At 43.7% G+C, this 12,437-nt stretch overlaps 1 protein-coding gene across 9 annotated transcripts in view; it reads right to left on the reverse strand.

The window, feature by feature from the left end:
* The window catches only part of MCF2L (MCF.2 cell line derived transforming sequence like), a 146,528-nt gene that overhangs the window by 69,400 nt on the left and 64,691 nt on the right, over positions 1-12,437 (reverse strand). The window contains exon 1 of one of the 9 annotated variants that reach the window (XM_077343713.1): positions 4,102-4,295. The exons of 6 other annotated variants lie outside the window; for them this stretch is intronic. In XM_077343713.1, coding sequence (XP_077199828.1) covers positions 4,102-4,174 — 73 coding nt within the window. In that variant the 5' untranslated portion in view covers positions 4,175-4,295. Of the gene's footprint in view, positions 1-3,339; positions 3,371-4,101; positions 4,296-12,437 lie in introns of those variants that run through there. 2 more of the 9 variants (XM_077343715.1, XM_077343711.1) reach the window with 2 other exon arrangements.

Here is a 12,437-nt window from a genome sequence, read left to right on the forward strand (position 1 = left end):
TAGGGCCCTTAGCTCTTCTGGGAGCTCATTCCACCAGGTTGGGGCCAGGTCCAGAAAGGCCCTGGCCCTGGTTGAGGCCAGGCGTGCCTCCCGGGGGCTGGGGACTGCCAGCAAATTCCTATCCGCAGAGTGAAGAGCCCTGTAAGGGGCATAAAGAGATAAGCGGTTCCTCAGATAGGTGGGACCCAAGCCTTAAAGGTAAGAATCAAAACCTTGAACCTGATCTGGAAGCAGATTGGCAACCAGTGTAGCTGCCTCAGCATAGGCTGGGCATGAGTCCTCAAGGATGATCTTGTGAGGACTCTAGCAGCTGCAGTTTGCACCAACTGCAGTTTCCGGGTCAGAAACAAGGGAAAGCCAGCATAGAGCAAGTCACAGGAGTCTAATCTGGAAGTGACCATTGCATGGATCATCACAGCCAGGTGGTCCGAGGACAGGTAGAGTGCTGGTAGCCTTGCTTGGTGCAGGTGGAAAAATGCCATTTGGGCTACTTTTGTGACCTGAGTCTCCATCGATAGGGAGGCATGAAGGATCACACCCAAATTCCGGGCTGCAGGCACAGCCATAAGCTGCACCCCAGGCAAGGGGAGGCGTGCTTCCTGCTCCTGTCCCTTTCTACCCAGCCACAGGACCTCTGTCTTGGAGGGGTTGAGTTGCATGCGACTCTTCCTGAGCCATCCAGATATGGCTTTCAAACAACTGGCAAATGTTTCGGGGGGGGGGGGTGTATCCAGCTGGCCATCCATCAGGAGATAGAGCTGGGTATCATTCACATACTGATGACAATCCAGTCCAAACCCCTGGACTAGTTGTGCCAGAGGGTCCATGTAGATGTTAAAAAGCGTGGAAGACAACATTGCCCCCTGTGGTACCCTATAAGAGAGTGCGAAAGGGTCTGATAGTTCTATACCCAATGCTAGTTCTGTGTCTAGTTCTGGAGAAAGGAGATCAGCCATCGCAAGGCTGTCCCCCTCATCCCTGTGCCAGCGAGGCGGTGGGCTAATAACTCATGGTCAACAATATCAAACGCTGCTGACAGTTCTAAAAGCATAAGAATAGCCAAACTGCCTTGATCCAGCTGGTGCCAGAGATTGTCCATCAGGGCGACCAGCATGGTCGCCAGGACGGAAGCCCGACTGGTATGAGTCAAGAGCTGAAGTATCCTCCAAGCAAAATGATAGTATTGAGACTGCAAAGACAATTCGTAGCATAGAAAATTTCCTTTTAAATACTTTAAAAGTGTCAAATTTGGTCACTCTTGAAAGTATAAATATGGATATTCATCATGAGGTGTCTCAGTTATAGATGTTCTATTTTAACCACACAAAATAGAAAATTGGACACTAGATAATGAACTGCTGCTCACAAAACACAAATGAACGCATTGTAACAGTCTGTAAAAGAGATCCTTCATTTTACAACCGACCAATAACAACTTAAAAGCATCCTATTCATCACGTACAAGTGGAAATTGCAGCCCTGAGGCACACATTTAATTTTGCAACTCGTTTGGGGTATTACTTATAGAACTATTCATCGAGAAGGAAGAAAAAGATATTGGATTAAAAAAAAACTGGTAGGAATCTTCATGAGGAAGACACACCCCATTGCAACAGTTAACTCATTAAGAAAAGATGCTGTCTCCTGTAATTTACTAATTTACGGATGGTGGGTTAAATGCTTTTTCAAACTTTCATTTGAAACAGAATTAATATATAAAAATTGGTTGCGGATGTGTGCAACTTTATTTTAGTTGAAAAAAATCATTTTTGTTTCATTCACAATTACACATAGTATTCCTTTCCCTTGTACTGCTCATTCATTCATTTCCACCAGTTTCTGCATTCATTTTCCACCCACAACATTTCTTGTATGGTTAATGGCCAGTTTGGTCAGGGGCCACTACCAGACTTTATGGCATGTGAGAATTTCCTGCACACTGAAAATGGCAGGTTCCTACAGAAAACATATAGTAATACTCGAGCATAAACTGACCTCAATTTGAGCCGAGGCACCTGATTTTACCACAATATCAACAATAACAGGTAAGTGGGACCCTCACTCGAGTATAAGCCTGGGGGGAGGGGTTTCAGCATTAGAAATGTGCTGGAAAAGTAGGCTTATATTAGAGTATATACTGTACTTTATTTATTTATTGAATTTATATACTGCCCGAGACTAGGAAAAACCCGGCCATGTGACACAAGCAATACTAGCTTGACCTTGCTGACCTTCATAATTTCTCTCACTTGATATATCACAACAAACGAGTGTACAGATCAGCCACATCCTGTATATTCAATAATCAGAGCTCATTCCTCATTTTAAATTCATCTCCTAATTCTGAATGCCTTTCACTTTAGGTCAATGTTTATGTCACGCAAAATGCTGAACAGTGGAGCAAAGGGCAGGGGAGCATAAGGAGGTGGTTACTACAAAAGAGCCATCAGTCTTAATCACTCAACCACAGAGAACTGAAGTGAAATGCAAGCTCACTCACTGTTCCTACTTCAAGCTACACTAAGTCCCCATGCTTACTTGGTTTCTTATAGCCACTAAAGATAACAGGTTTTGTGTGTCCGCCAGCATGGTCCCGTCCCACCTCCCCTCCCCCTCCCCCTCCCCCAATACCATGCCTGTGCTTTATGGTAACAAGACAGAACTTCAGATTCTAGAAATTGTCAAGACTAAAATGTTGGTTTTCTCAGAATTTGATTAACAGGTGTCAGATCCTTCAGCCATCTCTGCTGTTAAACAGGTGTAACATCTGAAGCCACACTAATAAGCCAGTCCATTTCGCACCCCCAGTTAGCTGTAATATAATTGAGCTAGCAGAGACCAGAAAATACCAGCACTCTTTTTCTTATTCTCAATTAAATTAGATGGAATTTCTAACACAATGGAGCTGCTTGGGAAAGCCACATAGATTTTCAATTTACTACCAGTTTGTATAAAAAAGAACTTTCAGTCAAGGCAATTCACCCTCTCATGCACACACACAGAATGTACACGAAAAGGACTGAAGGCTTAGGTTTCCTTATAGCTTACTCTTTCTGAATCCTCAGGTGTTTACTAATCTCTGGTTTCTATCATTTCTCATAGTCAAGCATAGAAACATTAACTGGAATACAAAATGATGCTACAGGCTCACCCAGAGACTACTGTAGACTGTATTCTAAAGGTAGACATCCTCACTCATAGCCCTATACAGAAAGCCTTCTAGACCTTCAAATTACTGTTTAAAATGTTCTCCCTGATCTCACTAGGGAGACTGTATGAAATTACTGTTTAAAAAAAAAACATATAAAATTCTAAAGAAACTGAGCAGCAATCTCCCACCTGACATGTCATGGCTCTTCATCTTGTATTCTTCTGTCACGGTCATGCATATCAGGCAGAACTCAAGACTAGCAACATGAACTGAATCAGCAGTATTTGGTTCTTCCCTCTCCCCCCTCCCCCCAATTTCCACCAAAAAAAGAAGCTCTCAGTTTCACACTGGACTGTAGTTTCACTATTTAGAGAAAAGACTGCCTCCAGTCCTTCATTCATGCCCTAATGAAACAAGAATTCTGTGCAAAGCTTGAAGGGATGAAACACAAGATACTACAGTCTGAACTTTGTGCCAATTAATTTGGTAGAAAGTGCAGTGAAAGCCTTTCAAAGCAATTATTTCCTCTCTCCCATTCCAATGGGCTTTCCCACAAAAAGCTTCAAACTGAGAATTACAAGCCTCAAAATCAGTTATCCTAAGACAAACAAAACAGTTTCTAAAGCAGCAATATACAAAAAGGAAGTAGTCCCTCTAGTTGCTGTGAATCTTCACTAAATACATTTTTACAAACATGTCAAATTCAGAACATTTACGTGGCACTGTGTGATCATCTGAAAACAACATACACACTTGGGTTAAAAACACACACACGTTCAAACTACAAAAGCCGGGCTAGATTGAAAGATTTATTTCTACCCACTTTGAATAATAATTTGCTAGAATGGAGAGCGATATCCAGTTCTGTATCACATATGTTATTTGAATGCCAGGAAGTCACTAGGAGGAGGAACAAGGAAAGAAAACAACAACAAAAAAATTAGACACACCTGTGCTCTTCTTCAGAAGGTGCCACAGCTCTGCAATATCGTTGTATAGTAAAGAAATTAGACTTAAAGTCATATTGTTACAAATCAACGTAGTGACAAAGAGTCCTATAGACAGCCTCCTATTTTATCTCCAAACCTGCCGGTGGAACACAAAGAACGCGTAAAACTTCATCGTCCGCTGCAAAAGCCAAGCTAGGCAGGATACAATATCTTTCTTCAAGTTACATGTGAAACAAGCGTGTCTTTAAACAGGATCAGAGGTCCACGAAAGGGCTAGCCATTTAGCAGCACCTTCTCAGTTTCTCTTTTGTTGTATAAAGAGCTCACACGCATTAAAACTATATTTACTTACTCAGCATGAACTTGACGACTGAATAAATTCTGCCAAGAACAAGAAGCTATGTTTAAATGAATTAATCGTAAAGCTTTCCCGCAGTGGTATGTCAAAGGCCCCCCTAACAGGGCCCTAGTTTTAACAAATGGTAACCTATCAAGTAAAGCCATCTCTTTTTAGCCTGAAAGGAACAATGCTGATCAGCTAACAGTTGAGTCTCTGAAGGAGCTTTCTAATGAAACAGCTCCTGCAATTTGAATGGGAAGTTTCACATCAACCGGAGTTTTAAAAATTCCTGAAGGAGCAGAACTATATTGAACGGCATAGATAAAAAAGCATATATTTGACTAAGCTGAATGGTCAGTATGCATGAGCATCATGCTTCACAGAATGTTAATGCAGTTAAAAGAACAAAAGTAAAACTCAAGAATGGCAGGTGATTAAGAATCAAAGATCCACACAGGAGCTAGCCAATTTATTCTCAGCCCTTTTTGTCTTCCCAGAGAGTAGTCTTTTTCGTATCCTGCAATATCACACTGTACCTTTCTTTTCTGAGCCTCATTCTTCTTTCCCTATTTTGCAGGTTTTTATCCTACCCCTCCTTCAGAGATCTTTATCCTACCCCTCCTTCAGAGACCTCAGAGCAGCAAACATCATTCTCCCTGCCTCTGTTTCACTCTCACCACAATCCTGTAAGGCAGTGGTCCCCAACCTTTCCGAGGCTGGGGACCGGCAGGGCATCGTGCCGCGCCCCCGTGGACCGCGCCCGTGCGGGCCACGCCCGCGGATCGGGCCGCGCCCGCGGGCCGCGCCCACGCCGCGCCCGCGAGCCGCGCCCGGGCCGCGCCCTCGGATCGGGCCGCGCCCGCGGGCCGCGCCCGCGGATCGGGCCGAGCGGGCGTGGCCCGCACAGGCGCGGCCCGGCCCTGATTCCCTCTCCCCGCCTCCCGCAGTAAGAAGCTTCCCGGGCCGCAAGCTTGCGGCCTGGGAAGTTTTTTACTGCGGGGGCGGGGCGGGGCGAGGGAGCCGCGGCCCGGTGCCATGGCCTTTGCGGCCCGGCACCGGGCCGCGGCCCGCAGGTTGGGGACCACTGCTGTAAGGCAGGGGTAGTCAACCTGTGGTCCTCCAGATGTCCGTGTACTACAATTCCCAGGAGCCCCTGCCAGCGTTTGTTGGCAGGGGCTCCTGGGAATTGTAGTCCACGGACATCTAGAGGACCACAGGTTGACTACCCCTGCTGTAAGGCAGCTTTGACTCTCTGGGCCTTCCCACATGATTTTTCTTCTTCTTAAACCGAATTAGACCACTGGTCCATCAAGGCCAGTACTGTCTGCTCACATCATCTACTACCAGAGGTGTGAACCTGGGACCTTCTGCGTGCAATGGGTGGCTCTGCCACTGAGACACAGTTTTCCCCATGTCTTTTCTTAAGGTAGCAGAGATACAGCACTTTGGAGAGGCCAGTATTACAAATGTGAGAAAGCAGTCCTTTTGATAGTGCTTATGTTACAACTTAAGGGCCTCTTGTGGCGCAGGGTGGTCAGGCAGCCAACATGCAGTCTGAAAGCTCTGCCCATGAGGCTGGGAGTTCAATCCCAGCAGCCGGCTCAAGGTAGACTCAGCCTTCCATCCTTCTGAGGTCGGTAAAATGAGTACCCAGCTTGCTGGGGGGGGGGGGTAAAACAGTAATGACTGGGGAAGGGAATGGCAAACCACCCTATATTGAGTCTGCCATGAAAATGCTAGAGGGCGTCACCCCAAGGGTCAGACATGACTTGGTGCTTGCACAGGGGATACCTTTACCTTTATGTTACAGCTTATATTTCTGTGAAGAATGTGGTTGTTCATGTGTTATGAACATCCACAGGATGCTGCTGGTTTTTCAGAAAAGGGATTCTCTCATTCTTTGGATCAAACTGCTCAACTCCTGTGCAGGAGTGCACATCTAGACAGTTTATTTATTGCAAATGGATGGATATGTTGTGCTTTTGTACCCCACCTTCTCCATTCCTCCTTACTATATCCCCTGTTTCAAATGGCTTCAGTCAATTCAAGTACCCTGATTCCAATCTACACTGAGTGGTCAAAGGGATTCCCCTTTCCCTTTCTCACCAGTGGAAGATTGGATCCATTCTCTCCCTCTGGCAGCAAGTCCATAAAACTCTGTAGCCCATTCAGATACTGAGGATTACAAAAGACGGTATAATAAAATCAGAGTCCAGTGGCACCTTTAAGACCAACAAAGATTTATTCAGGGTGTGAGCTTTCGAGTGCAAGCACTCTTCCTCAGACTAAGAACGCCCTAAATGACAGTGGGAATATATAGCAAAAATTGTTGTTGTTGTTATGTGCGAAGTCATGTCCGACCCATCGCGACCCCAGGGACAATGATCCTCCAGGCCTTCCTGTCCTCTACCATTCCCTGGAGTCCTTTTAAGTTTGCACCTACTGCTTCAGTGACTCCATCCAGCCACCTCATTCTCTGTCGTCCCCTTCTTCTTTTGCCCTCAATCACTCCCAGCATTAGGCTCTTCTCCAGGGAGTCCTTCCTTCTCATGAGGTGGCCAAAGTATTTGAGTTTCATCTTCAGGATCTGGCCTTCTAAAGAGCAGTCAGGGCTGATCTCCTCTAGGACTGACCGATTTGTTCACCTTGCAGTCCAAGGGACTCGCAAGAGTCTTCTCCAGCACCAGAGTTCAAAAGCCTCAATTCTTTGACGCTCGGCCTTCCTTATGGTCCAACTTTCGCAGCCATACATTGCAACTGGGAATACCATAGCCTTACTAAACGCACTTTTGTTGGCAGGGTGATGTCTCTGCTTTTTAGGATGCTGTCTAGATTTGCCATAGCTTTCCTCCCTAGGAGCAAGCGTCTTTTAATTTCTTTGCTGCAGTCCCCCTCTGCAGTGATCTTGGAGCCGAGGAAAATAAAATCTGTCACTATCTCCATTTCTTTCCCATCTATTTGCCAGGAAGCAAAAATTAATTCTGTTAAATTAGTAAACTGTGTCACACATCCAAATACAGCCGTATGATAACTCATTTATGGCCAAAGCAGCCAATCAGTCCCCTGGAATTCAGTTGTAGTTTACAAAAACCTATGAAACAGAAAACACTTTTTTCCCACCTTGCCTTTCAGTGACATGTATGACATAACTTAAAAGGGTAAAACTTTCACCCACTGACATGAAGATTAGCAGTTAATTAGGGACCTCAAGATTACTTGTCAGTAATCTCGGTGGAAGTAATAAGCAAGATAAGATGGTACATGTGAATGGCAGAAGCAACTGTTAATAAACCCAAAGAAAAAGCAGGGTGCTCTTCTATCGAAGGAAACACTCCCCTTCTGCAGTGTTACAAAAAAGGTCAAGAATGAAGCCATGGTCAATAAATCATGGGATAGCAATTACATCTATTCGCATAAAGCTATAACTCACAACAACAGATTATTTCCCCCTTGAACCCTTCCATGTGGGAAAGTAATCTGTTACATAGCTCATTCTCCAGGTCTATGCATGGAGTTTAGGCATGCAGCTGCAATTGCATTACAAAAAAGTCTTCTAGCTAAAGTCACTGAACTAAATGTATTCTATAACTTAGATCTATTCAAAATATTGAACAGACTTGCACTCTGCATTACAAAACAGACAAATTGCAAATGATAAATCCACTTTTATATAAATCATATTACACAAAATGTAATCTTGCTACTTTGCCTTTCTGCACATGCGGGAGTTCTCATCAACTGTGAGACAAAAACTGATTTTTATAAGGTCTGTGGGTGGATTCACACATATATCCCTTGATAACAACATCAAATAACAATCAGGATGAGATAACAGGCCATCACAGATGTTACCAGGGACCAAGCTTTTGTATCATATCACCCCCCAAACCACAAGCTTTTCAATAAAGTCCCTTTGCACTTCACCCAAACCTAAAATGACCTTATGAACCAATCCTAATACTTTCCAATATATTTTAAAAGTTGTTGCTCTTTACAGATGCACACACTCACACACCCTACTTTTGTAAGCACCACAGACTGAAGACAAATATAATAAGAGAACTCAATGCGAGTTCCTCAACAGTGGAGCAAGTACAGCATTGAAACTGGCCGGGCAGATGTTCATAGAAGAAGAAGGAGGAGGAGGAGGAGGAAGAAGGAGGAAGGAAGAAGAATGAAGAAGAAGAAGAGTTGGTTCTTATATGCCGCTTTTCTCTACCCGAAGGAGGCTAAAAGAGGCTTACAGTCGCCTTCCCTTTCCTCTCCCCACAGCGGACACCCTGTGAGGTGGGTGAGGCTGAGAGAGCCCTGATAAAACTGCTCTGACTGAGCAGTTATATCAGTGCTGTGGTGAGCCCAAGATCACCCAGCTGGCTGCATATGGAGAGTGCAGAATTGAACCCGGCATGCCAGATTAGAAGTACGCACTCCTAACCAGTACAACAAACTGGCTCTCAATGCCTGCTCAGTAGCTAGTCTTCTCAAACATACCTACACTTCTGATGGGCTGCCTGCTGAGGACACTTCTACTGTCTAAGCCTCCTATGGCTGGGGACAGTGCTTCATGGCCATTTCCCCCTTACTTTGTCTGGGTGCCCTCTCCTCTGGAGGCCCTCACAAAATGAGAGGATGTGGTCGGACTTACATCCCTCTCCTTCAGTGTGCTGCATATTGCAGGGAATGATGACCAGATGGCCATCTATTTTTGTGCTTTCAGGCTGTTCAACCTCTAGCTGGAGGTGGCGTTAGTAGTGGTAAGACATGAGAGGGCAAGCAGTTCCGTGTTGGGTGTTGCTGAGGAAATGACACATAACTATGTTAATTCAGTTGTAAAATTGGTAGGAATTAACTGTGAGTCACTGTTTCACATTACATCTGTGCTCACTAGAGTTATCAACTACCCTGGTGAAAAAAACTTCTTCTTCCCTTAATTAGATGTTACTTATCTCCATGACATGAAAAGCTTCAATTGTCCATTTCCACGCCATAAGTTTCCCTACAGGCTAACTAGCAACTTTAGTCTTTGCTTTCATTGTCCATATGAAGGGTATCACACTTCTAAGGTGAACAATGTCTTAATTTCAGTCAAAATCACATTTTAAAACCTTCACCAACAGCTAGACAACACACCTGGGAAAGCAATATGGAAAGAAGGGAACTTGAATTTCAGTTGAATTTAAACATGGTGACTACAATGGTTTCTTTTCCCCCTAACACTCACACATTCATCAACTTTGACCCTTTGTTTTCATGTACAGATGGACAACAGCTGAAAGCTTCCAACAGAGCTCCCCATTCTTGTATCTGTACACCTGGCTGGGTCCATCTACTGCCAGCAGGTGCTATCCTCATAAATCTCTCCAAAGGCATTATTTCTCCTTTGATTTTCCCCAGTTATTCTTGAACCTTTATCTGGAAAGTAGACCTTTTTCCTCTTTACTAAGAGGACCTCTCTTCACAAGCTATCCTATGGATAGGGAAGTAGAACTGTTTCACCAAGGTTTATATCACCATGGACTTATATGATAGGTACCCTGTTTCCTGGTACGGTTCTAGCTTCTAAGGCATCTGCCACTGCTTCCATAGCTCATTATGGGGATTTGTCCCTGGCAAAGACCCTCAAGGTAATCCTCAAGGCAAGCTTCCCCAACTGTTCTTTTCCTAATCCTTTATTTGTTTAGTGATGTTCACAATGGGAAGAAATATCAGCACTACAAAACCACAATCTGTTGCCCAGGTTTATTCAACCCAGATAGTTTAAGAGCAGAGTAGCTCTTTGAACCAATAATGAACTGAGTAAAGGATGATTGTAGCCCTGAAGCAGTCCCTTCCTCCTCTTCTTAGGTAAACATACCTGATCCCCTACCGAACTGCTTCAAAGACACATAAGGCTAAGGGTGACATTTGCTTGAACACTCATAAGATCACTGAATGCAAATCCATCAGCAGCATAAAACAAGTTTATTTTCCAGACCTTTCACAGCAGGGGAGAGGCTCCAAATGGAAGTATCCTACTAGTCTGTAAGCAGAAGGTGTAGTTTTTCACACGAACCTCTGGATAGCTACAGCTCCTTCTAACCCCTGAAAAGAATCAGTCCCAAGTTCAGGGGACAAGCATGGAGAAACAGATGTGTGGATGGGTGGACTGGATCGAGGAAGGAGAAAGAGTGGATATTGTTTCTTCTGTCTTTTTCAAGAATGCTGCTCTGCTGAAGGCATGGGTCAAGTTCATTCTCACTCCAGCCTGCTGATTCTTAGGGCTCTTCCTTGACAAAGACCCTGCAACCCACAACAATGATCTTTCCAAGAGTAAGAAAGAGCTACAATAATGCAGAAAAACATGGGGAAGTTTCCTGTGTCTTCTGCATATGGGGGGGGGGGGGTAGGATACTGCTTCAAATCTCTCCTACAATGTGATTTTTAAAGATCTGGCCATTAAATCTATTGGGTTGGAATCTATGAAAGCCCTTACAGAAGGTGTTCATGGATACGTCTCTCCTCCCGCCCCCACAGACCCTTTTGACCATCCAAAACTTGATGCTAGGAGCTGAAGCAACATAGAGTAAAAAAAAAAAGAAAGGGATTTGGGTGAGAAAAGGGAAACAAGTGAAGCTTTCTCTCCTGCTTCTTACAACAATATAGAAGTGTTGAGCAGAAGAATAAGGAGGGGAGATTTTACCAAATTCCCCCTTCTCACCACTGCCTACTGTTCTGTGTGACTTTTGGTTCATGCACACTTTCATCATCACTTGCCATCACAAGAAAGGCTTCAGTCAGGTAATCAGAGGGAAAGATTAGCTTCTGCAAACACCGTACACTTATAGGGTAGATCTATAAATTAGTACTCTCCTAAAAACAGTATTCTCTCAAAATACATTTGATTAATATTGGGCATGTTATTCTCTTATTCTCTTAATAATAATACTATTACTCTCTTCATAATTAAATCGTCTAAGGAAAGTAGCTTAGAGCATGTAACAAAACAAAAGTTTTATCATCATAGCTATGAGGAAACACAGCCACCCCTATGGTATTCATGCTTGCCTGGCCAGCCAAAAAAGCAGCACAACCTTACCTCAAAGAAAGATACTTATTCTTTAAATCTTCCGTTTAAAATGTCAGTCATCTTTTTCCTTTTCAGTTTCCTATGGAGCTAAGCAAGTTGGAGAGTTGCCTCTTTCTACATTAAGAACTGTTGTTTACATGGTTTCTTTATAGGTATGGCTGGTATTATTTGCTTAGCACACACACATACAAAACCCAACAAGGAAGAGGAAACAATCTTGGCCAGAAAGATCACCTTGCTTTTTTCCAACATTCTCCTATATTACATATTCCAGAGTTCAGTCATTCTAAAAGCCCCTTTACAGAAGTTCCATAGACCCAGGAAGGGCTGCCTAACCCCTACACCACTGTGACACATTCACTTTAAAATCTAGTAAAGCATAGAAACCAAATCCTCAACTCTGGTGACAGTGTCTAATTTCAAAAGGGACAGGAGAATGTGTAAAGTGGGGAAAACCTCTATGTCTATCTTCCTGCCTTCTTCCAGAGTGTGCCAACAAAGTATTTCCTGTTTTTGCAATAACCAAAGTAAGTTCCAGCAATGACTGACCAGAGCTATACAGAAGGGGAGCCTTCTTCATGTGACTTGAACCATCATCATTCTGCAGTGGGCACTATAGGATATATATGTGGTTCTCCTATCTGGGTGAGCATTAGCATAAGAAACACTTGTTTTTGTTACTCTCACTTCCACAAAATCCTAGTTGAAACCATTTTAGGCCTCCTTTGACCTAGAGATGTTAAAATCTATGGAGGGAAACTGAAAAAAATAAGGACACAGTTTAAAAAGGAGCTGTCCTTTCCACTGTTAATGATTTAGTTTTTCTAACAGGGAAAAATAGAGATTTATTTGCCCAAAGATAGGGGCTGTGCCTGACATCCCTATATACTATCCCAGTGCTAATTCATAATGGACAATGGAAGGAAGAGA

Source organism: Paroedura picta, chromosome 6 (assembly GCF_049243985.1).
Source record: "Paroedura picta isolate Pp20150507F chromosome 6, Ppicta_v3.0, whole genome shotgun sequence".
Taxonomy (NCBI): Eukaryota; Metazoa; Chordata; class Lepidosauria; order Squamata; family Gekkonidae; genus Paroedura; species Paroedura picta.